The sequence below is a fragment of the Miscanthus floridulus genome, chromosome 13, assembly GCF_019320115.1.
Source record: "Miscanthus floridulus cultivar M001 chromosome 13, ASM1932011v1, whole genome shotgun sequence".
Lineage (NCBI taxonomy): Eukaryota > Viridiplantae > Streptophyta > Magnoliopsida > Poales > Poaceae > Miscanthus > Miscanthus floridulus.
Genome location: NC_089592.1, coordinates 3462779 through 3488614, shown reverse-complemented (window position 1 = coordinate 3488614; position 25836 = coordinate 3462779). Strand labels below are relative to the sequence as shown.

The window sequence follows — 25836 nt, the reverse complement described above, 5'->3', positions numbered from 1 at the left end:
CTGTGAGGTTCTCTACCACGCGGGGAAACTCGGCAGATGGTCAAAAACGGTGGTGGAGCGACGCAGCAGCAAAATCGAGCGACGGATCTCCTGCGGTGGCTACGGCTTTGCTGCAGCTTGGAGCGAGGGCGGCGCTGGCATTTTAGGGTTTGGTGAAGGCGACATGCGCAGGGGCCGCTACTTATGGGGGCTAGAGGTGTGGGGTGCACGCCAGGAGGGCGTAGCGGAGGCAGACTCGGCGGCGCGGTGTCCTGCTCGGACACGAGCGGAAGGTAGGAGACGACGGCGCGGCTGACACGTGGGCCCGGGTTGTCGGCGATAGGCGAGAGAGGAGAGGGAGAGCGGGCGGCACGGCTTGCTGGGCCGTGGCTGCGCCGAGCGATGGGAGAAAAAGGAGGCGGCTGCGCAGGCCTTCGACTGGGCCGAGAGTGGCCTGCGAAGCGGGTAAGCGGGGAGAAAAATAAATGGGCCGCGGGGAAATGATTTGGCCAGCAGGCCAAAAGAGAGGGAGAGTGAGGAAGGGAAAAAGAAATTCCTTTTTATTTTATTTTCTAATTTCTAAAGCAATTTTCAAATACAGATTCGAATCAATTTGAAATTTGATTTCAAACCACACAACTTAAAAATAATATGCAGCAGTATAAATGCATAGACATGTAGGTAAACCTTATATTTGATTTTAATTTTTAACAACAAAGTTATTATTTTCCTAAATTTAAATGCTCACAAAATATATAATTAAATCATTTTCTCCTATTTTAAAATCATGCAAAAATTTTAGGGTGCTACACTGGGATCTGTGGTAATTGATCAGGTGGGGACAAATCGTCCCCGGTTGTCTTTCAAAAAAATTTTGTTTATTTTTTTGCACCCTAAAAGCTTTTGGATGATGGTTTTATCTGACGTGACACCACGTTAACAACGAGAAGGGTAAATTGGACTTGTTTGATAGTTTAGGGAGATACAAATCAGACAACAAATTTTTTTTTTTTGAGATAACCCAAATTTATATAAAAAGATACTCATATTTATCTACTATAAACAAGTATCATTCTATTCGACAGTAAATATATTTTCAGGCAATACTATTTCATGCAAACTTAGTAAAACCTAAGAAAAGTTTGATTTTGCCTTTGTGGCCAGACAAACAATATAAACCACTCCGAACAATCAAAGAAACCAAGCATAGTTCACTGTGATACTCCATCCTAGCACCGGCTACAACTTGCAAGCCTAATCATTAAAAGCGTTGGCGTGACACCGTGCTTGCTCAATGTACATTCTTATAGCTTCCACCGCTCTAGATGCTTGCTCGATCATAAACTTGCTGTAGGAAAAGCCAGAATCATCCGAGCAACATGGAGACCTACCATCACCACGAAATGTGTCGAATGTAAGGCGCTCGAGTGAGACTGCACTCTTCACAATGCAACATGTTAGCTCAACCAAGCTCTTTGTAGAGTTGAATGCTATCATCTCCACAATCTTGAGGTGGTGGTGGTGTCGTTCAGGCAGCTGCCTCAAATGTGAAGAAGGACCTACCAATTCATGCCCCATATCTGCCCGAGGTACCTAAAGACAAAACCAAGAAACTGAATCAACGGATCGATGCACCCAAATTACTGAGTCGCCACATATATTAATTTTCTAGAAATATAGGATGGAGAAAACGCCTTACCTCCAGCCACCAAGTCTCCAAGGAAGGAGATGCATCCAAGAAAGAAACCAGAGAAGAATAATCATAGGATGGGGACAAGGTCGATGAAGTAATCTGAGTGTATAGGTGCTTGAGGTTGACGAATTTGGTAGGCAGCATTGGCTGCACAACAAATATGCCATGTTCAGATTTATTATATATATACGCCTGCACATATAACAGTAGATATAACTACTGCCAATCGTATGGAATGTATCGATACTCTGCAGTATATATACCTCATGGCTGGAACCTAAAGAAAGGCTCTCAAGATTTGGCATAATGGATGGAAGCTCAGCGCGACCATAGCACATGGCATTCGCACCAAACAAGCTCAATTCCTTCATCATTTGCGATGCTTCTCCAAGCGAGAGCTTTCGAACTCCTGGGATAAGGTGAAAACTGGAGAGACTTGGAGCTTTGTTCTCTATAATTTGACAGATAAGCCTAGTGCTCGACACTTGTATCTTACTTTTCTTGCAAGTAGAAATATGCTCAGCATCTTAGAATATGCTTGAGCAAGTAGAAAAAGTAGAAGATGCTCTCCGCCCCTTGCCCAAAAAGCAGGAGCAGTGCTTTTGTAATCATGACTTGCATTTTTCAATTCCAACAAGCGGCCAAGTCCAAGTTGCCCTCTGGCTTTCCAGATCCGATCTAGATCTGAGATGCATCTCATGGTTCCTGGCCAACAACTAGTATCGGAGCCGAGTTCTTGAGATTCCGGTTAGCAGTCATGTCTACCGCCAGCCAGCTCGAGGGAAGGCCTCACCTTTAACCCCAGTGAGCAAGTCGAGGACTTTGCCTTTTGCCTTTTTAGCTTGAAGGAGCAGATGGCGTGGAACGGCGACACCGACATGACCGACGCTCACGCGGTGGAGAAGCTCCTGCGCTGCATCCCGAAGAAGTACTCCCAGATCATGCTGGCGATCGAGACGCTCCTCGACTTCGAGGTGCTCTCCATCGAGGAGGTCACCGGGAGGATCAAGGCGGTGCAAAATCATGAGCAGGCACCTCACATCGAGCCAAGCACCGCCAGAAGCAAGCTGCTCTACACAGCCGAGCAGTGGAGGGCCTTCGATAATAAGAAGAAGGACGAGGCTTCCGGCTCTAGTCCGCCCAGGGAGCGTCATCGCCGACCACGCGGCGGTAAGAAGAAGGAGGACAAGGGACCTCGGGGGCAGGCTGGTGCTGATGGTGGTGCCGCCGTCGAGCGCAAGGGGACCCAGGACGATACCTACCTCAACTACGGTAAGACTGGCCATTCAGCCAAGGACTGCCACCTTCCTCCAGGCCGCGGCGGGGAAGCCCACATCGTGCAGGCAGAGGGGCAGGATCATGCCCTGTTCTTGGTGCACGGGTGCGTTGAGCTGTGGCAAGAAATAGGGGAGGAGGAGAAAGATTCAAGCTTTCCCCTTCCCTCATCGATCGGCTCCGCCCTGCTCCACCTCGATGAGCCATGCGTCCATGCCTTCCTCGGCACCGGCTCCAGCTATGACAAGATCCATGGCTGGTACCTCGACACCGGCGCCACCCACCATATGACTACTCGGCGTGAGTTCTTCTCCGACGTGCGAGGCTCCGTCAAGTTCGGGGATGCCTCCGCCAGAGAGATCAAGAGCGTCGACTCCATTGTCTTCGCTGCCAAGACCGGCGAACATCGGATGCTCACCGGTGTTTACTACATTCCCGTGCTGAGAAACTCCATCATCAGCATGGGACAGCTGGATGAGAACGGCTCACACGTGGAGATTGAGCACGACATACTATGCATCTGGGATCGCCATCGCCTACTCCTAGACAAGGTGAATAGAGGCACAAATCATCTTTATGTTCTCCATGTGTAGGTGGCGCAACCCATGTGCCTTGTAGCCCATCGCGATGACAACGCATGGCGGTGGCATGAGCGCTTTGGGCACCTCAACTTCGTGGCCCTGAAGCTGCTCGGTAACAAGGAGATGGTGCAGGGCATGCCACGCATCGACTATGTGGAGCAGTTCTACGACACCTGCATCCTCACCAAGTAGCGGTGGCTCCCCTTCTCCCGCCAGGCGAACTTCTGAGTAAAGCAGAAGCTAGAGCTCGTGCACACCGACCTCTGTGGACCAGTAACTCTGACCACACCTAGAGGACGGCGCTACTTCCTCCTCCTTGTCGACGACGTGTCCCGCTACATATGGGCAGTCCAGCTCGACACCAAGGTGGCAGCAGTAGACGCCATCAAGCGCCACCAAGCAGCTGCCGAGAAGGAGTGTGGCGGTAGGCTTCGGGTGCTGTGTACGGACAATGGCAGCGAGTTCATGGCGGCTGAGTTCGCGGTGTATTGTGCCGACGAGGGGGTTCAGCGCCACTACTCCACGCCGTATAGTCCGTAGTAGAATGGCATCGTTGAGCACTAAAACCAGACAGTGGTCGCAACCGCCCGCACCCTTCTCAAGCAGCGGGACATGTCGGTGATCTACTGGGGTGAGGCCGTGATGACCGCCGTGCACCTGCTCAACCACTCACCGACCAAGGTGCTCGACGGCAAGACACCATATGAGGCCTGGCACGGGCACAAGCTGGTAGTCAGCTAGCTGCGTGTGTTCGGCTGCCTGGCATTCATCAAGGAGCTCGGCCATATCGGCAAGCTCGACGATCGCAGCTCACCAAGGGTCTTCATCGGCTACGCTGAAGGGGCTAAGGCCTATCGCGTGCTCGACCTGGTGATGCAGCGTGTGCAAGTGGCGCGCGACGTGGTGTTTGATGAAGGTCGTGGCTGGGCATGGGACAAGATTAATAAAGATGGATTGGTGGTAGCTCTGCGTGACTTCACCGTCGAGTATACGTGGGCTGGAGTCGCACCGACCACTGCACCTACCTCGTCGACCAATGCACCAGCCTCACTGACCACTCCACCAGCTTCGCCGACCACTTTGCTAGCTCCACCGCGCTCGTCCTCATCAAATCTGGGGGAGCTCAGCAACTCCTCGGTGGCGGTCGAAAGCTCATCAGTAGCGCTGGCAGCTCATTGGCAACCCAGCCGACCACTCAGGCTTCGCAGCGGACCACATCGGCACCACAGCGGTCCACGTCGGCACCCACTTCGACAACCGAAGACTGGTCGATGGCTGCAGGAACTTCACCAGCAGTCGATCCGACCACACCATCTTCGTTCCTGAGCGCGACATCTCCTGCCTCGACTAATGGTCTATAGTCTGAGATCGAGTTCGCGACTCCGTTGGATGATGATGAAGACCGCCTGGACGCCTACTATGATGATGAGCCTCTGCGGTACCGCACGATGGCGAACATCCTCAGCAACCAGTCTGCCTCAGGCCAGGCAGAGCGGCTCTTTGCCTAGCTTCATATGACGTATGTCAGTGAGCCGACCACTTATGCTGAAGCGCAGGGTGATCTGGCATAGCGGGCGATGATGGAGTAGGAGCTCAACTCTATCGAGCAGAACCGCACCTGTGAGTTGGTGCCACTGCCCGGTAGCCACCTCCCCATCACCCTCAAATGGGTGTTCAAGCTCAAGAAGGATGAGTAGGGCACGATGATCAAGCACAAGGCGTGGCTGGTGGTGCACGACTTCGTCCAGCAAGAGGGGATCGACTATGATGACGCATTCGCCCCTGTGGTGTGCATGGAGTCAGTCCGTGTCCTCCTCGAGCTGGTGGCTTAGGAGGGGTGGTGGGTGCACCACATGGACGTCAAGTTCGCCTTCCTCAACGGTGACCTCAAGGAGGAGGTGTACGTGCGCCAGCCACCGGGCTTTGTCGTCGCCGGAGAAGAAGGCAAGGGTACCGCCTATGCAAGGTTCTCTACAGCCTGCGGTAGGCCCACAAGCCTAGAACGCGAAGCTCGACGCCACACTTAAGAAGATGGGCTTCCAGCAGAGCACACATGAGGCGGTGGTGTACCGACGGGGCAGTAGGCGCTCTGTCCTGCTCGTCGGTGTCTACGTCGATGACCTCATCTTCACCGGTGCTAAAGGAGACAGAGTGGAGGCATTCAAGGCGCAAATGAGGAAAGAGTTCGACATGAGTGACCTTGGCCTCCTTTGCTTCTACCTCGGCATCGAAGTGCACCAAGACGCCAGCGGCATCGCCCTCCGTCAAACCCACTATGCCAAGCGCATCCTCGAGCTCGGTGGCATGATGGGCTGCAATCTAGCCCACACCCTGATGGAGGAGCGGCTCAAGCTCAGTCGGGACAGCACGGCGGAGGAGGTCAACTCCACATACTACCGGCGGCTGATTGGGAGCTTGCGCTACCTGGTCCATACCCGACCGGACCTTGCATTTGCTGTTGGGTACATAAGCCGGTTCATGGAGTGGCCCACGATGGAGCATCTGCAGGCCATCAAGCGCATCCTTCGCTACATGGCGGGCACCCTCGACTATGGTCTTCACTATGGTAGGGCCCCCAACACAGCTGAGCTTCTGCATCACCGAAGGTATCTTGAGGGAAATTATCTCATTGCAACCACTGAGGTCCAAATGCTCCAAAGTAAGGGCGTAACGAAATCCGGTTGCGGTCATGCTCCAGGCTTCAGCTATGTTAGGGAAGTCTTCACTCTTCGCGATGTAGATGGTAACTTCACAGTGCTCGGTGCCATATTCTTCATACTCATGGCCTTCATACTCTAGGCGCTCTTGGATTCCAAGTCTTTGCATGGTGGCGTACAGAAGCTTGGGAAAACCTTCTGTGTGCAGGCAGTAGCTACTGATCCAGACTCCTTCTGCCATTTTTGTGGGCGTGGGAGGAATTGACTGTGGGGTTTGTTGGTGGAAGGCTGAGGGGTGCAGCTGCTTTTGCAAGTGCTAGGGCTTTTGCTCAAGGGGAGAAAAGTTGTGGAGTGGTGGTGAAAAGTGGAGGGGCTCGGTCTTTTAGGGCTTGTCCAAAAGGCTTTACTGGGTCTTGAGGTGTGCGGAGGAAGGAAAGAGGAGTGGGGATGGGTCCCACTGTATAATGTGGCACTATTGAAGTGATGTGGCCAGGTGATGGGATGTGGTGAACACCGGGGTGGTGTGGCTTTGGTGGTCGTGCGGTCGGTGGTGAGTTGATGGGCAGTGTCGTGTAGTGGGGAAGGTAGCGACTAGGGTTGGTTTGCTCCTTGTATCTGCCTGCCCTATTCTAGTAGTATTGACCATACCATCTTCTTCTTTTTCCTTTGATAATTTGAGACGGGGACTTCAAAATACCCTTGATGCCAACATAGTTCTCAAGATATTAATTCCATCTCTTCTATTTCAACGGGTAGCTCAGCGCTTTTGTGTACTTCAAATTCTTCTGGTGGTAATCTCTAGCAATCTTTTGCTTGTAGTACTTTTCTCACGCTCTTACTCGAATTGGGTTGAACTGCTTTTGGCTGTACTGACACAAATAGTAATCGGGTAGTTGCTTTCTTAATTCCTTCTGAACATCTTCTACAGGAATTTTCTTAAACTTCTTCTGAGACACTTTTGACACAGTCCTATTACCAGTGGTACTTGGGCAGTTCCTGACTTGTTGCTATCTACTCCTTGTCTTCTGAGATTATTTTCCAAGTTTTGCTTTCCGAAAAAGTATTCATAGTTGTTTTCCATTGTAAGATTTCCCAAAAGTCTACTCTACATAGAATGGGGACAAGAGGGAAGAGCACAAGATGGGAAAAGATCTATTCCTAATAGAGAAGAGGTAGGGAAGAGAGAAATCTCAAGGGGAGAGGTGAGATCTAAGGGGTAGTTGTAACCTTAGGCAGTCAAGAGGCAAAGGTCATTCAAGGATTTAGCTAGCAAGCACAAACAAAGCTAGATACCTACTTTCACATATAACTACCATAGAGGGGTATTCTGAGATCTAGTCTTTATACTACCCTGTCGATACTACTCAAAATTTTGAAGGTGATGAGAAGAGAGAAGAAAACTGTTTTTGAAATAGAATGTCAAGGCAAGGTGAGGGTCAAGGGCTATAAGCAAAGATTTTTCAAAAATAGGTTTTTAGAAAAATATTCCTATCTAACGGCCATGCTAAGGTTTCGTCCTACAGTCCAACCTAGCTCTGATACCATCCTATCGGGCCCCTATTTTATGGTCCTTTGTGCATTATGTTTCAATCCCTAGATCAGCAGCTGATACGCACAATCCGAACAAGATTGATATAAAAAACCATACTTTTATTGCTAGCGGTGAGAACACATTACAAAGTTCATATTTACATAGCTGGGCCATAGGCCTTAATATATATATATATATATCAAAGTTCTAACACAGCGGTCCTAAGTCGTCGTGGCTTCATTCCTACAGGCAACTTGGAGTGCGGACGTAAACCCTAGACTTATTTCCACATCCTGATCCTAGCATAGTTCCTTTGGCATAGTCGTACGGCTTTGGCTTTGCGTGCACTTCCATTGTCCTATTCTTTGCGTAGATTGGATAATTCCATCCTCATATATACTCATGTAGCTTACTTCCTAAAAACATAGAATGGAGTGGGTTGAGTACATAAAGTACTCAGTAAGCCCTAACCTAGGGTGGAGGTTAGGTGGATGATGGAGGCTATATGTGGTAGTGGTCATAGTGGTGGAGGTGGTTTATGGTGATGACAGGTAATTATGTTATGAATAAAGTCATATTAAAAGGTGGTTGGGCCCTGGGAGAGTATTAATCCTTCTCACTAGTTCCCAGGGTTTATAGGTTGCATCTTACCAGATTAATAGATTCCAACTTACTAGATTACCACATTTTCTTTATATAAAAGCATCTAATCATTTGGGACCTCATCATAGCGATTGCCCATTCCAAGGACGTAGCTATTCGAATAGATTCAATACACTCTGTAGAGGTGTATAAATTTCCCCACATGATAGGCATAGTCGACACCAGGGCCAGTGGTGCAATAGGCCTAACGAGATCCCGTACCCGAAAGTATGCGACCCTAGATGTCCATATAATTCTACCATGGCTTCTCAGGGGTTGAAAACTTCGGATGATACCAAATGATCCATATCAATAATTCGGGTGATACCAAATCACCCATTTTATGAACCTGGATGATACCACATCATCTGATCAATATAAGGTGGCTCAAACTCGGCCAAATCAAGGGGATTAACGTGGAAGATCACTAAGCAACCATGCCAACCGAACCACGGCAGATCACTAAGCAATCGGGTCTGCTCCTGATATTCCGCTGCCAACACCGGCCTCCTAGTAGAGATTATACTTCTATCTAACGGGGTGTGAGATCAAGTCTGCCCATATAGACATGTGGTTGTACGAGATATCAAGCTAGGCAAGATGGCAAACGAACCGGTCCTTATGTGACTGAGGCGAGTATCTCCCAACAGGAACCCTCACTAGGCGATCCTGCCAAGGTAATCCATACCACATGAATTACCCCTCACTCGCCCCCTGTCGTTATCAAGTTTAGGTTTACCAAGTTTTAATTCACAATTATCCTCAGGTTCATGTATATCACAAAGCTCATAATACGTCTTATTATATCATCAATCTTCATAATACGATAATCAAACTCATAAGTCATAGTAATCCATAATTCATAATGAAACGATAATATAAGTTTAATTAATTAATTAGAGTAGTGGAAAGTGGAGGGTTTATGGTGATGGTAGCAAGGTGTGATGGTGGTGGAAGGGGAAGTTAGGACTTGTGGTGATGGTGGAGAGATAGGAAGGGAAGTGGTTTTAGAGGTGGTGGATTATGCGAAGGGGGTAGGGTAGGTGGGTGTTAGGACTTGCCTCCGCTCGCTGACGAGCTTCCCCTTACTCCAAGACTCTGATTCCCATACTTCTTGTACTTCTGGGTTCCATCGTCCTCTGCTCTATCTACGTTGTCTAGCGTTGGCAAACAAAGAACATTTCAAGCAACTCATACCAACAGTCATAATCATTCCACGGGGTCGGTCCTAGATGGGTTGGCCTTATTTGGTTGATGGGTTTTTGTATCTAAGTTATCATTATTATGTCAATTTGAAGTAAGAGTTGGATGAAGGGATCTCATCCAACAAGACGTGGCTTTTGTAGGTTAGGTTGGAAGGGTGTGGTCTCCTGATGGAAAACCAGACCACATTATTAGGTTTCATTATTATGTGAACCCGAAGAGAAAGCCTGACCAAGTCATCATAAACGATTTGTTTGGCTCCTAGAGGTCCATTGGGATTTAGCGGGGTTATTTAGATGGGTTGTATATTAATATATGTGAGAGGAGCTTGGGTAGTTAGGTATATGTATATACATTTATATACGCATACAGGAGGGTGTAGGTTACTCGGAGGTGTAGGGTTATGATAGTGTAGGTTATGGCTAGGGTTGGTGGCATATGCGCACATGCATATGTATATGCCTAGGGTTAATTAAGATGGAAAGGTGAGATGTAGGGGTTAGCCATATATAGACGTATACCCGGGTGTATATGTATCAGATATACGGGCATATCTATGTATGTATATATCTTATTATTATTCAAAATTTATGTGGAAGTGTGTATGTATGTTCGAGTATTTAGGCACATGTCATGGTGTACTCTTATACACGATTATGCGGAGTTAGATATTACTACGGGTTATCGATTAATTAATTAAGGAGAAAGAAAAGCAATCAAACTAGAATTTAAATGGGCACCAAAAATTAGAGAAAGGGTATGAGTAGGTAGAGCTTGATTTTAGACGATTTTTGGTGAAAGAATCAAGGGATTTAAATTTAGGATGGAAGAGATATTGATTTTCCATGATTTAATAGGAAAAGGATATGTGGAATATATTTTGGAAATTGTTTCCGGAAATTAGGGTAATGGAAATGGTATGGAATTGCTTAGGTAGGTTCTTTGCAGGCTCTAGTATTTTCAGGAATTTTCTGGAATGGAAAAGGCTTACTTTTCCTCTCCTGTGTACGTTTCCCGTGTGCACCTAGCAGGCGCTCGTACTGGTGGGGTTCGGCCTGGCACTGTGCCATGGTTCCGGTCCGGCACTGTGCTGTGGACTTGCCCCGTCTGCCTCTGGTCTATGTGCACCGAGTGCACACAGAAAAGAAAGGGGACAATGTGGAGGTAGTGGCTGCGACGTGGGCCCCGCTTGGTGACGTGTTGCGCCCCAATTGGGCTGGGCGACGTGGCCGAGCGCCCTGATTGGGTGCTGCGGCGCTGGAGGCTTAGGCCGGGTCCGGCGCGGTCGGGGCTTAGCTACTCAAGGAAAGAGTGGAGGAGGAAGAAGAGCTCGTGGGGAAGAAGACGAAGCTCGAGCTCGATGGGACGCTTCGCGGCGGCGGCCATGGCGGGCTTTTATAGCCGTGAAGGTTGGTTTGCCGGTGAAATATCTCCGGCGTCGGTCTCATCCGCATGCTCGGCTGGATGACGGGAAACCCGGAAGGGGATAAGAACGACGGTGGAGATATTTTCTGGCCTCGAGGAAGACGACGTCGGACAAGGTCGGTGCTGCACAGTGACTGCCGATATTTTGGCCGGGGAAGACGACGACGACGCGGTGCTCACGCGGTGAGACCGCGGCAGAGGAGGGAGAGAGAACTGACGGCTGGGGTCGTGTTGTCAGCGGGAGTGAAGAGAGGGAAAGGTAAGGCCGCCGCTGTTTGGGCCGACGGCCTGTGTCGGCCCACATGAGGAGAGGGAGGAGGTGGGCTGCCGCGCCTGCTGCTCCTGGGCCGAGAGCCTGACGTCGGCCCACGCGGAAGGGAAGGAGGGAGAAGTGGCGTTCGCGGGCCAGGAGGGAAGAGGGAGAGGGATTGGGCCCAAGGGGCTTTTCCCATTTATGTAAACCTTCTTCTTTTTTCCAGAATATTCGTAGAATGTTTTGGAATGGATTAAATTCAAGGATGAGATGTGATGAAAATTCAAGGAATGATTTTTGGTGCCGCAAGTAAATTCTATAAAACACACAAGCATTCACACACACAAGCATTCCAAGCACAAGGCAAAAGGTGAATTTCAAATACGAAGCGATTTCCTAATCCTAAATAATATTTCTAGTGCTACAACTAAATCCTACAAGACGAGAATGCATATGATGAATTTGAGTGCAGGGTTTCGAAAAAGATTTTTGGAAACGGTTTCGTGGAAAATTAAACTAACCAAGTTTTAATTTGTTGTCAAATTCAAAAAAAAGTTCAAATTTTTAGTGGTGTTACACCATGTCAACAAGATGGCGATTCTCAGGCTGCCAAAGTAACGAGACGTTCGATCCCAGAACTTCCAAAGGTATGTTGGCCTAAAATACTGATGATGGAAGGCTTATATTCCGAGCACAATACATATCATCTTATTGCTGGCCTAACTGCACAAATTATTGTTGGCACTGTGCTAGCTAGGTGCCAGCGTTAATTATTCGAAACCTTTTGGTCCCTGAAATCAAATTTATAAATGGAGAGCAGATCTTTTATAAATTTATATATAGACTTTATCCTGTGTTTTGTGCATGCAGGATATCTTGGGCTATATACATTGCCTAATGCCAATGCGTAAACCTGCTCGTGCTGCTTGCGTGTCTCATGCCTTTCTACGTTCCTGGAGAGGTCGTCCAAATCTCATCCTCGATGAAGATATGATTGGCTTGAAGCCAAGTGCGTGCTGTGTCAACTTCTGCCGTGAAATTGACACCATTCTCAGGAACCACTCTGGCATTGGCGTGAAAATATTCAAGCTTGATTGCAATCGCATCTGCAATGGAAAAGTGGCAAGAGCTCTACCTTTCAATTAAGGTAGGAAAAGAGTTTATACACAGCAATGGAGATTCTTTCCCCACTTGGATACACATAGGCACCACTGCACCACACCCTAAAGAAAAACCACAAATGGGATATCAAAGGGCTACCCTGTGCAGTTAAAACTCTCTTTCTCATGTGCCCTTGGTGCCACTTGCTTAGCGGTTTGGAACCTGTTCTAAAAAATTCGACGGTTTCTTTCCTTCCATAGGTTACACAATACGTAGATAACCATGCCGTTGAATCTCCGCCTTTGATCTTTTGGAACCTTTTGGGCTGCTTCTTCCCACCAAGAGTTGATTTTCGAGGGGTCGACATCGTGTTGGATCAGCTGCACATCAAAATGCTCCCAAGTCAAGACCTAGGTGCAAACCGATTTGGCCAAAGGGCAGATGTCACACCCAATTTTAAGGATAAAATTGAAAGCATAAAACTCGTGTGTGCCCAGGAATCAATCACACACACAAGCTGACAAATTACATAAAGTATCATCACGGTGTCATACATCAGAGTTATAATAAAACTTAGTCTTATACATCACAGCGGAAAAATAAAAAGATAATAAAACTCTCGTGGGCTTCATCACAGGGAAGGTCAACTGGTTGACCACAAGCCTAAAAATCCTCCGGGAAATCCTCATACCCGTTGTCATCTGTTACCCATCCGAGATTTTTATCCAAATATAGAAAATAAACATGTGTAAGTACATTCCGTACTTAACAAGCTAACATGGGGTTATGAAACTCAAAAAGGATTGACCCTGGTTTACCGCAGTTAGCATTTTTAGTACGACAAGCTTTTATTATCAGATATTATCAAGTTGTGCTTAAGCTCCCATTTAATTCCCATAAGAACATATATCAGGGTCAAGTGTACCATATATCATCATTGAACAACTTTAAATGATCATCATCAAGTATCCAGTTATTCTGTGAGTTTTCCGGGCCGCTCGTGACCGTGAGCACGGCTGTTATAACAGTTTGTAACCCTCTGCAGAGGTGGTGCACATTCACCGCGAGTCGTGATCCCCATATGCCCGGGTTAATTACTCCCATGTCACTACCAAGGTGAGCGGGCAGGGTATACTATGAAGCCATTTCATAGGTTTCCCTAACAAGTTAGGGCCGCTAGGTTTCCTTGGCAGGCAGATGTAGGAACCCCCTTTCCTATGGCACATATCCATCGCGGCTATACTCATAGGAACAGAGGTAGCCCTATACCCAACGTGGCAAGCCCCATTTGCGCCAAAAAGGTAACCTCTAACTAGCTAGAAAAGATCATATTACTGAGCTAAAGTCAGAGCCATATGACTCTCCCGGTTGCACTGTCAGTCCCAGCTTTTGCCGACAGATAAGTCCTTATGGAGGGCTGGGAGCAACATGAACAAAGGTCATTTGCACTTTCGCCCTATGGAACAGTTGTTATAAATCATGTTACTCACTTTGTTCTATAGAATCATTCATCATCATGTATATCAAGTTCAGTTAGAGCACTAGCAATCTACCCATATGCATTTAACCCATAGGAGACAAGGAACAGGATAAACAATCACTAGAATGTCCTTACGGGTATCAAAATTAGACACATGCAAATGAGTAATTGATTAAAGTGAAATAGGATGTCAAGGAAGGCCCATGCTATACTTGCCTTGGTTCACAAACTCGTGCTGGTCCTGCTGGTCGTCGAAGAGTTCTTGGTCTCCAACGTTTTCCTCACCTTCTAAACGCGACCAACACAACAACATACAACATTCCAAAAGCATTCATGCAAAGCAAATATTCCTATCATTAGAACAGTACACCAATAGTATTGAAAATAAGATAAAATGTTTGTAAACATAATCTATGTCTCGCTACGATCACGTCAACGCGAAGTTCACGAAAAACGGAGCTATAATGCGAAAGTTATGATTTAAACGGGTTTTCCTATAGCCATATATTTAATTAAATCTAATCATGAAATTAAAAAGTTCCCAAACTTGACTAACAGTAGTTCCAACATGTAGCTTATGAAATTACGAAGCTAACGTGATTTGAATGGATCAATTCAGAGCTAAAACGACAATTTTATAAGCGAAACAGTTCAAATGGCATTTCTGTAAATACTGAAAACGTATTTTTGACTTAAGCCGTGGAGTTTACGCTTTCCAAACAGGATTGCGCATTCGGGGAATTACGCCTTGGACTGCGGGTTAGGATTAGAAAAGTCCAGGGTCTCTTTTACAAAATAGCCACGCGAAAGGGTATCGGCTGATCTCGGCCGTCGGATCATGGATGGAGGGCTCGGATTAGACCCGGGGAGGGAGAGAGAAGGATTCCGGCCGACCATAGTGACGCCGGCAGCAGAGCACCATTGCCGGCGGCATGGAGGTCACCGGAGCACGCGGAACACGGCCCATGGGCCACGGTTCGGAAATCCGGAGGCACCGGGAGAAAGCTGGGGAGGAGGGGAACTCGCCCAGGCCATCACGACAGCCGGAGGAGTGAGCCAAGGTGGTGGACGCCATGGCCGGCGGCCAAAGCTCGCGGACGCCTGCGGCTACGGCGCTAGGAACCATCTAACGCCAAAGAAAAGGGCCGGGGAGAAAGAGAAGAGCAAGGGGAGGCTCACAACGGGGAACTCGGTGACGGATTCGGCCTACGGAAGGCGGCGACGCGAACGGCGAGGACGGTGGCCAGCGGAGCTCTTCCGTGCGGCGGTTGTGGCCTCCGTGGCGTGAATGCGAGAGAGAAAATGGAGTGGGAGAGCAGGAGAGCGCGCGGGGGGGGGGGCTTGGCTCCTTTTTATCGAGGCCGAGGAGCGGGGGGGACGCTCCCACGACGCACGGAGCGTGGGCGGCGGTTGCTCAGACGCCGGGCGTGGGCGGTTCCAAGCCGCACGGGGAAGGGGACGGCGCTGACATGCGGGGCTGGGCGGTCAGCGGCTGCGGGCGCGAGGAAGGCGCGGCGGCTGTGCTGGGCCGCGCAGCGCGCACGGCTGGGCTGGCGGCTGGCGCTGGGCCGCGCAGCGCGCAAGGGGGAGGCGAGTTGGGCTGCGGGAGGGGGAAACTGGGCCAGCAGAAGAAAAGGCCTGCGGGCCGAAAATCAAGAAGGGAGGGAGAGGAAAATGATTCTTTTCTTTTTCTTTTTCTACAATTTTCCAAATCCATTTTAAATTCAAATTTCAATTCTTTTTTAAATCTTTAATAAATTCCAAACATTCACAAAATGATATGCAGCAGCATGTATGCATCACTTATAGCTAATCTTATATTTGATTTTAGTTTTATAAAATTATTATTTTCCTACATTTGTATGCACACATAATTGTGTAAATAAATCAATTTACTATTTTAAAAGATTGCAAATTTTAGGGTGTTACAATTCTACCCCGCTTAAGATGAATCTCGTCCTCGAGATTCAAAAGACGTCGACAAAAGAGATGCAGATTCTCCGCCTTTGGATTCTTCTTTACTTCATCGTGTAGTTCCATCGTCTTGATAGGGATCCCACTTTACTTTGCATACATGTTGATCTTACTCCAAGTAACTTGCCCAATTGATTTCAAGATTCTGATAGGTACCTTGAACAACCCTTAGGTAACTCCAATCACTAAGCCACCTTTCCTATAATACCACTTCTCTTCAAAATATCCACCTTCCGACGAAATCCTGACGAATCTCTTGGTCAGAAGAAAATTCTTCTACCAATCTTCAAAACATTAATGTTTCTGGCTAAGTTGCTCGTACTGGGAATATAACTCTTAATCCTTGGTGTCACCCGAACCTTCTTAGCATAATTCTCCGTTGCTAAGGGCATCGGTCATGTCTTTTGCTTCTCCAAGTGATAGCACTTTTCCAAATCATAATCAATTTTCATTCCAACGAGGATTTCACCAATTCAAGACCAACTTAGTGAAGATGTCATGTAGATTCTTGATCCAAACTAACTTAAAAGCTTCTCCAGTAGCTCTACCAAAATCTTAATGATCTTGGACAAACCTTCATTGAACCTTTAACCAAACCTCATTGAGACTCTGAGTTTCTCTCACATCTTTGGGTACCACCACGCTTCCGCTGCGCAAACAAGAACGTAGGACACTTCAGCTTGCAAATTCTTCAACTTGGCTACCCCCCTTAAGATAAGATAGACTAGGGGACACCAAAGTATAGCTTACATCTACTTCTTTTAGATGAGCTAACTTGTATCAAGATGTTCTGACATCCCAACGATACTCTTGTGTAAGGGCAAGAAACCTTCCACAACCTCCTTATATAACACTTTTCCAATTTTTGCAGTTAACTTGGTTGAAAACAGTACACAACAGAAACTACTCCAGATTCCAAACAGCACAGATGCATCGTCTTGTGATTTTCGTATCTCCATAATCAAAATAGCTATCAAGCTGATTCTTGCGCTCAGAGAAATATATTGAAGTTTACTTTTGTCCAGAATTTGCTCATGATTTATGATCGTCCAAAATCAGAGATATAAGCCGAAGAGTGCAGACTGCTCCGAAAAGACAAGATAGGGAAAACAGAAGAAAACCAAAACCCGACTATTTATTTCATTAATCCTTATGCCTTAGGCCTATAACTAAATGAAATTGTGGGAACAGCCAACAAGATCATTGCAATCATTACAAAGATTCAATTCAATCTTAAGCATAATGACAATTCAACAATCAATAAAGATGCACAACTCAATCATTGACTCAACTTGCGATACTATCGTTTTTATTGTGCTAGGGGTAACAATCCTAAAACTTATCTTCAGATTACGCAAGAAGGTGGTGAGAAACAGTTCTAAAGGCATGTCAAATCAAGGAGTGAAGATGAGAACAAAGACTTTAAAATAAGCACCAAGTAGAGATGTATAGCAAAGGTAGAGATATAGTAGAGAAGAAAATATCAAGGTTCATAGAGCAAGGATTTTATAGCAACATCTAAACCTTAAAACGACCAATTTCTACTAGGCTTGCGTCCTACAGTCAACACGGCTCTGATACCAATTTGTCACACCCAATTTTAAGGATAAAATTGAATGCACAAAACTCGTGTGTGCCCAGGAATCAATCACATACACAAGCTGATAAATTACATAAAGTATCATCACGGTGTCATACATCAGAGTTATAATAAAACTTAGTCTTATACATCACAACGGAAAAATAAAAAGATAACAAAACTCTCGTGGGCTTCATCACAGGGAAGGTCAACTGGTTGACCACAAGCCTAAAAATCCTCCGGGAAATCCTCATACCCGTTGTCATCTGTTACCCATCCGGGATTTTTATCCAAATATAGAAAATAAACAAGTGTAAGTACATTTCGTACTTAACAAGCTAACATGGGGTTATGAAGCTCAAAAAGGATTGACTCTGGTTTACCGCAGTTAGTATTTTTAGTACGACAAGCTTTTATTATCAGATATTATCAAGTTGTGCTTAAACTTCCATTTAATTCCCATAAGAACATATATCAGGGTCAAGTGTACCATATATCATCATTGAACAACTTTAAATGATCATCATCAAGTATCCAGTTATTCTGTGAGTTTTCTGGGCCGCTCGTGACCGTGAGCACGGCTGTTATAACAGTTTGTAACCCTCTGCAGAGGTGGTGCACATTCACCGCGAGTCATGATCCCCATATGCCCGGGTTAATTACTCCCATGTCACTACCAAGGTGAGCGGGCAGGGTACACTATGAAGCCATTTCATAGGTTTCCCTAACAGGTTAGGGCCGCTAGGTTTCCTTGGTAGGCAGATGTAGGAACCCCCCTTTCCTATGGCACATATCCATCGCGGCTATACTCATAGGAACAGAGGCAGCCCTATACCCAACGCGGCAAGCCCCATTTGCGCCAAAAAGGTAACCTCTAACTAGCTAGAAAAGATTCTATTACTGAGCTAAAGTCAGAGCCATATGACTCTCCCGGTTGCACTGTCAGTCCCAGCTTTTGCCGACAGATAAGTCCTTATGGAGGGCTGGGAGCAACATGAACAAAGGTCATTTGCACTTTCGCCCTATGGAACAGTTGTTATAAATCATGTTACTCACTTTGTTCCATAGAATCATTCATCATCATGTATATCAAGTTCAGTTAGAGCACTAGCAATCTACCCATATGCATTTAACCCATAGGAGATAAGGAACAGGATAAACAATCACTAGGATGTCCTTACGGGTATCAAAATTAGACACATGCAAATGAGTAATTGATTAAAGTGAAATAGGACGTCAAGGAAGGCCCATGCTGTACTTACCTTGGTTCACAAACTCGTGCTGGTCCTGCTGGTCGTCGAAGAGTTCTTGGTCTCCAATGTTTTTCTCACCTTCTGAACGCGACCAACACAGCAACATACAACATTCTAAAAGCATTCATGCAAAGCAAACATTCCTATCATTAGAACAGTACACCAATAGTATTGAAAACAAGATAAAATGTTTGTAAACATAATCTACGTCTCGCTACGATCACGTCAACGCGAAGTTCACGAAAAACGGAGCTATAATGCGAAAGTTATGATTTAAACGGGTTTTCCTATAGCCATATATTTAATTAAATCTAATCATGAAATTAAAAAGTTCCCAAACTTGACTAACAGTAGTTCCAACATGTAGCTTATGAAATTATGAAGCTAACGCGATTTGAATGGATCAATTCGGAGCTAAAACGATAATTTTATAAGCGAAACAGTTCAAATGGCATTTCTGTAAATACCGAAAACGTATTTTTGACTTAAGCCGTGGAGTTTACGCTTTCCAAACGGGATTGCGCATTCGGGGAATTACGCCTTGGACTGCGGGTTAGGATTAAAAAAGTCTAGGGTCTCTTTTACAAAACAGCCATGCAAAAGGGTATCGGCTGATATCGGCCGTCGGATCATGGATGGAGGGTTCGGATTAGACCTGGGGAGGGAGAGAGAAGGATTTCGGCCGGCCACAGTGACGCCGGCGACAGAGCACCATTGCCGGCGGCATGGAGGTCACCGGAGCGCGTGGAACACGGCCCATGGGCCACGGTTCGGAAATCCGGAGGCACCGGGAGAAAGCTGGGGAGGAGGGGAACTCGCCTAGGCCATCACGACGGCCGGAGGAGTGAGCCAAGGCGGCGGACGCCATGGCCAGCGGCCAAAGCTCGCGGACGCCCGCGGCTACGGCGCTAGAAACCATCTAACGCCAAAGAAAAGGGCCGGGGAGAAAGAGGAGAGCAAGGGGAGGCTCACAGCGGGGAACTCGGTGACGGATTCGGCCCGGGGAAGGCGGCGACGCGGACGGCGAGGACGGTGGCCGGCGGAGCTCTTCGGTGCGGCGGTTGTGGCCTCCGTGGCGTGAATGCGAGAGAGAAAATGGAGTGGGAGAGCAGGGGAGCGCGCGGGGGGGGGGGGGCTTGGCTCCTTTTTATCGAGGCCAAGGAGCGGGGGGACGCTCCCACGACGCACGGAGCGTGGGCGGCGGTTGCTCAGACGCCGGGCGTGGGCGGTTCCGAGCCGCGCGGGGAAGGGGACGGCGCTGACATGCGGGGCCGGGCGGTCAGCGGCTGCGGGCGCGAGGAAGGCGCGGCGGCTAGGCTGGCGGCTGTGCTGGGCCGCGCAGCGCGCACGGCTGGGCTGGCGGCTGGCGCTGGGCCGCGCAGCGCGCAAGGGGGAGGCGAGTTGGGCTGCGGGAGGGGGAAACTGGGCTAGCAGAAGAAAAGGCCTGCGGGCCGAAAATCAAGAAGGGAGGGAGAGGAAAATGATTCTTTTCTTTTTCTTTTTCTACAATTTTCCAAATCCATTTTTAAATTCAAATTTCAATTCTTTTTTAAATCTTTAATAAATTCCAAACATTCACAAAATGATATGCAGCAGCATGTATGCATCACTTATAGCTAATCTTATATTTGATTTTAGTTTTATAAAATTATTATTTTCCTACATTTGTATGCACACATAATTGCGTAAATAAATCAATTTACTATTTTAAAAGATTACAAATTTTAGGGTGTTACAGCAGAGCAAGCAAAGGTGTAGGCCCGTCTCTAGTGGTCCATTGCACACGATGCAGTTATCCTGGTGTGGCCAATCCCTCGTTTGCATGTTACTGCCCTGAGAGTTTTGTTTTGTATTAGAATCTGAGTGAAAACTTTGCATTTATTTTCTGCATGCGCTTTCCAAATTAGGTTTGGTCGGTATCTCCCATATGATCCTCTGAATTGAATCCGATAAGTCGAACGAGTGGGTATCTTCCATTCTATACATAGAAATGTTTATTTTAATGCTATTGTTACGCTAGTTCCGTAGTTCGTATAGAATGGAAGCATCAATAGATGCCACATTTCTATGTCATGCTGCCACAGGAATACCCTAAAGTACGTGTTGTGTCATGCATCTCATCATGCCAGGACTCTAGACAGGGCATAGGTTGTGTCGTGCAGGTCATCGTACCAAGATTGTAGACGTGATTTATCATATCATGTTCTGATTGTTGATGAAAAAAAGTGAGAATCCCGCCGAATACTTCGATTATTTCGATTCTTTTGTCCGCGCTTCAGAACTTTGAACTAGCACCAAAAAAACCAAGAATCTAAAAAATCCCTGCAGTACGATGATTATAATCAAATTGATTATAAACGATCTCAAACAGGGTCTTAGTCTGTGCCAAAATGTTGCGCGGCCCCCATTAACTAACCCTAAAAAAAGCTGTTGTGATCAATACTTTCTAAATAATCATTTCAATTTCATCACATAAAATTTATAAGTAATTAAATCATCTTATATATATAATAATTTCAAAATATGTGAACCATGTCTTGTCACTTGTGATCTTGTGAGACCTGGGCAACCTCATGCTTTGGACCTTGGGTAGTTGTCTAGTTGTGACGTCAGATTCCAATCAACCCAAACAAAGATTAAATAGAGCGACGATTGCGGATCCGAGCCCAAGGGTAAGCAAAGCCCGCCTCAGTGCGCGTCACCGCCGGCCGCCGCACCTCCGCATCTCATCTACGCTTGTGCTCTTGTTCTATGCAACGACGCCAGCCTCATCGTTGTTCTCTTCGATTCATTCATCAAGAACTGCGTTAGGTTTTGCTATCGTCTGCTGGTCGATCCATGTGAGTTGATTTCTACTATGAAATTGTCACTTCAATTTTGTGTAGAGCAAAAATTCTTTTGCCCTGTCTCCATTATTATTGGTTCTTGGAAAATACTAGTACAGCACAACAGATAAGCGACTGTTGCATCATTTTCCCCTTGAGCCTGTTTTTCCTTTTAATAACAACTCCTAACCGTGCTTGTCGAATGGCAGATGGATTCTTCAGTGCCTAAAAGAGAGGGCTCACCATGTCAACAAGGTGTCGATTCTCAGGCTGCCAAAGTAACGAGACATTCAATCCCAGAACTTCCAGAGGTATGTTGCCTTAAAATACTGATGATGATGGAAGAAGTATCAGTCATGATCTTTATACCTGTAATTGGGCATTAATGACACTGTTGAGGAAAACTTCTTTATACAATGTTGAATTTACATATACAATGGTTACCTTCTACTACACCATTTGCAGCACTCCTTGTGAAACCATTACCCTGTGTTTGGTTCTACTTCTTTGTTTCTCTGGTCGAAGTAAGAATTTAGCTTTACAACCCACCATATATAGATTTTATCCTGTGTTTTGTGCATGCAGGACATCTTGGGCCACATACATTGCCTAATGCCAATGCGTGAAGCTGCTCGTGCTGCTTGTGTGTCTCGTGCCTTTCTACGTTCCTGGAGAGGTCGTCCAAATCTCATCTTCAATGAAGATATGATTGGCTTGAAGCCAAGTGCGTGCCGTGAAATTGACACCATTCTCAGGAACCACTCTGGCGTTGGCGTGAAAATATTCAAGCTTGTTTGCTGTCGCATCTGCGAAGTCGATGATACCAGTCGTTATCTTGACAGTTGGCTTCAGGTTGCTGTTAAAGCAGGGATCGAAGAACTCACTCCCATGGTGCGTCACACCAAGACAGAGTACAACTTCCCATGTTCACTTTTATCTGATGGGATTCGGAACTCAATTCGGTACCTTAAACTTCGTTGTTCCCGCACCTGAACTTGGCCCCCTGAGGAGCCTAACAAGTCCGTGTCTGCGCATTGTGAGCATCAATGGGGATGAGCTAGAGTGCCTTCTTTCCAACTCTCTTGCTTTGGAGCAGTTGGAGCTCATTTTTTGTTCAGATATAATAAGGCTGAAGATATCTTGTGCCCTGCAGCAGCTTACCAGCCTTCGTGTTTGTCTATGCTGCAACCTGGCAGCGATAGAGAGAAAGGCTACAAACCTCTCCAGTTTCCTCTTTAGAGGAAACACAAATATAGAGGAGCTCATCGCAGACGGAGGACGAAGAGGGCTACCCGCCAGGCTTCGGTCCAGTAGACCTCGCAGCGGATGCCTGCCCCCCTCAGTTGCCCGCTGCCCTTGGGCAAGGAGTTCTGGATGTTCAACAGCATTCAGTTGCTGACATTCTGTGCTTAATCCGAGAGAGGGTCTGCCTGCCTCTCCAAACTCCTGTGCTTCAGGGAAGACACACCCTCAGGGTGCCTCGAGCCCAACCCACTGCAAGTGCGTCTAGGAGGACTACGCGCTTAGCTGCTAAGCCTCGGGCGGCCAACTCAGCCCTTCAGACGCAGCAGGTTCTTATGGTCAAGATGGGGCTCGCGGTTCCAGCACAGCTATTGACTCTACAGCTATGAAGAAGTATAAGTCCATCTTTGCTGAACCGCTTTCGGAGTCCGAGCATGAGGCCTTCAAGGTCCTATTCCAAGACAACGCATTCCTGGATGACATCGTCCCGGAGGTTGACACGCTTCTGCCCGAGCCACCGAGCACGACGTTGGGTGGGTAGGGAGCCTGTAGCCCAGCTGGCCTTTGACTGGGCGTTGGCAGGTTTCCTGCAGTTGTGGTCGCCTTTTAGACTGGCCACAGTGTGTGCATCGATGCCCAAAACTAAAAACAGAAACTCAGCATCGGTGGAGACAAGCTGCAATGGGCAGGCATCGTGTAGGACCCACTAAACAGTAAAAAGCAACAACTGTAGACAGCTTTCCTCTCTCTTGTGCACATTTCTCTCTCTCTCATGTACATGCATGTTGCCAGAGAGAGGTTTGAAGCATCGATGCTTCTACATGACTCGGTGCCCAATTTTTTTGGGAACTCGGCATCGCTCGCAATGGTCGGCACCGGTGCTTGGACCTTCTCTCTCCTCTTCAAGCACCGGTAAAACGATACATTGTGGGCAGTCTTAGTCCGCCGTATTTCTCAGCTTCTTTCGGTTCTTTTTTTTCTTGTTTGTGTTCTTGGTCCTCCTCTTTGGTAAGATCGGTGCTTACCATTGATGTGGTAGCCTGTAATATTTTTCTACTTCCTCTTAATGAAATACGTGTCTCTAGACACGGTCTTGAAAAGAGGAAACACAAATTTCTCACTTGGGGAAACATTGCAAATGAAGAAGATGGACGTGGACTGTCCATTATGCTCGTACCGAGCTGCCTTCCATTATGCCAAATCTTGAAACTCTTGTCATAGGATCACCAACTGAGGTATATTATCTAAATTTAAGGTGTTGTAGCCTAGTGATAAACACACAATACACTAGTCATCTTGTGTATAATGAATCTGAGACATGACATATTCATTGTGCAGGTGCCCAATACGCCAATGCTGCCTACAAAATTCCTCTACCTCAAGCACTTGACCGTTCATTTGATATCGACATCAGGAATGGCGCCCTTTCTCCCGCCATATGACTATTTCTCCCTGGTTTCTTTCCTTGATGCGTCTCCTTCCTTGGAGACTTTGATGTTAAATGTAAGACGTTCTTCATTCATTCCATCCTGTGCAAACATATCTGATGCCTCTGTTGGTCCACTTAATTCAATCATATTATCCTTTTCACCTTCAGGCGACTCCATGTTGTATGAAGCATGAAAATTCGACTCTTGCAGATGCCTCACATTTGAGGCACATGCCTGAACACCGACATGGCTGCCTGAAGAGCTTTAAGATCAGTCAATTCAGCTCTGAGAAGAGCTTGGTTGAACTAACGTGCTATATTCTCAAGAATGCGGTGTCACTCGAATGTCTTACACTGAACACCAATCATGGCCATCGTAAGTGCCATCTAGAAATATATGGAACGTGCACTCTCACGACAGCTGATAGAGGGCTCTTGGCTATCAGAACATACATAGAAGACAAAGTTCCAGGTTCAGTCAAGTTGACTGTTCTGGAGCCCTGCAGCCTGTGCCATGGCAGAGGTCACTGTAAATTGTGCAATGTATAATTGTTTCGATTTAAGTTTAGATTAAGCATGCTTTGTTTCTTGAACCATCAAAACATACATTGAGGATAAACATACATATTCTATCATAAATGTTACCGTAGTGGTGCAATATACATCCATTTCAGTTTGATTTTGCAATTTTGAGATAGTGTGTGTTTGGCACGGGTAATTCAAAATCATATTTTGGGCTAATTTGCTTTATCTATCATAATGGCATAGGTGCTAATTTATATGTAAATTTAGAGTTACTTTATCTAATGTTGGGCGGCCATAATTAATTTGCCTCAGGCAATCAGGGGCGAACTTGCCGAGTGCACAGGCACCAGTGAAAATTTTAATTTCAAATCACCATAGCATCTCCAAGAGACTCTCTGTATCCTTCCTAAATGATAGGAATAGAGCTTTTAGTGAAAAACTACCGTCCAACAGCTTCTCTAAATAATTATCCAAATATAGTTATCTTGTATTCTGGATTTTTAGTTAGCCAAAAATAGAAGATGAAAATGTCTCTCTAGAGTACGCATGAGATATAGAAAAACTGTTGGAGAATGAAAAAATATAGAAAACGATTTTTATGTAAATAAATTTTTAAATGATGATTTAGAGAGTGAGATTAAGAAAAGCTCTTAGAGATACTCTTAGTAATTAACTTCCACCACTTATGCACTCCCTAGCTGCCGTGATACCTTGCCACTTACAGTAGTCAGTAGACTTCCATTGGCCCTCGCCACTCGTCACCTCGCTTCCCCTCGTTGATCGCATCCATCTTTGGATAAACTATACATTTATAAAACATATATATAGTGTTTATCAATGTATGCATGCATACTTGGTATACATGGTTACATTTACTTTGAACTTAACAATGGTAGTAATTTATAAACATATAGTGTATTTATGGTTATTTAATTCTACACCATATCAGCATATATTAGTAATCTTGACGTTGATTTGAGTGCTATTTTAGTTAGGTAATTTAGACGCAACTATAAAGATTACTTTATATTACACTGCTACACAGTAGAGGCGCACTACGTCAGAATTGCACTTCACTGCCGGTTCAAAATACCCCATCACTGTCGGATTTTAAACCGACACAACCATACCGGCAATGATGAGGGTAAGCTATCACTGTCGGTTCTTACCAACCGGTAGTGTTCTTCAA

General features: G+C 46.4%; 1 protein-coding gene and 1 pseudogene across 1 annotated transcript; one reads left to right on the top strand and one right to left on the bottom strand.

Moving 5' to 3' along the window:
* Nucleotides 1–1233: 1233 nt before the first annotated feature.
* Nucleotides 1234–6426, bottom strand: LOC136499292 (uncharacterized). Its single transcript, XM_066495003.1, has 4 exons — nt 6111–6426; nt 1936–2156; nt 1679–1819; nt 1234–1572 (listed from the first exon to the last, which is right to left on the bottom strand). Exons 1-4 carry the CDS (start codon nt 6424–6426, stop codon nt 1234–1236), a joined length of 1017 nt encoding a protein of 338 aa, XP_066351100.1.
* A 15234-nt stretch (nt 6427–21660) lies between these two features.
* On the top strand, nt 21661–24671 carry LOC136499291 (FBD-associated F-box protein At1g66310-like; annotated as a pseudogene).
* Nucleotides 24672–25836: the final 1165 nt, after the last annotated feature.

Excerpts from the sequence above, each read along its gene's own strand:
- LOC136499292 (XM_066495003.1), bottom strand. The coding sequence starts at position 6,426 with ATGGCAGAAGGAGTCTGGATCAGTAGCTACTGCCTGCACACAGAAGGT. Across the intron at positions 2,157-6,110 it reads GGTGATGCAGAAGCTCAGCT|TGTCGAGCACTAGGCTTATC; the intron begins GTGTTGGGGGCC and ends GTAAGATACAAG. Across the intron at positions 1,573-1,678 it reads TGGAGACTTGGTGGCTGGAG|GTACCTCGGGCAGATATGGG; the intron begins GTAAGGCGTTTT and ends TTTTGTCTTTAG.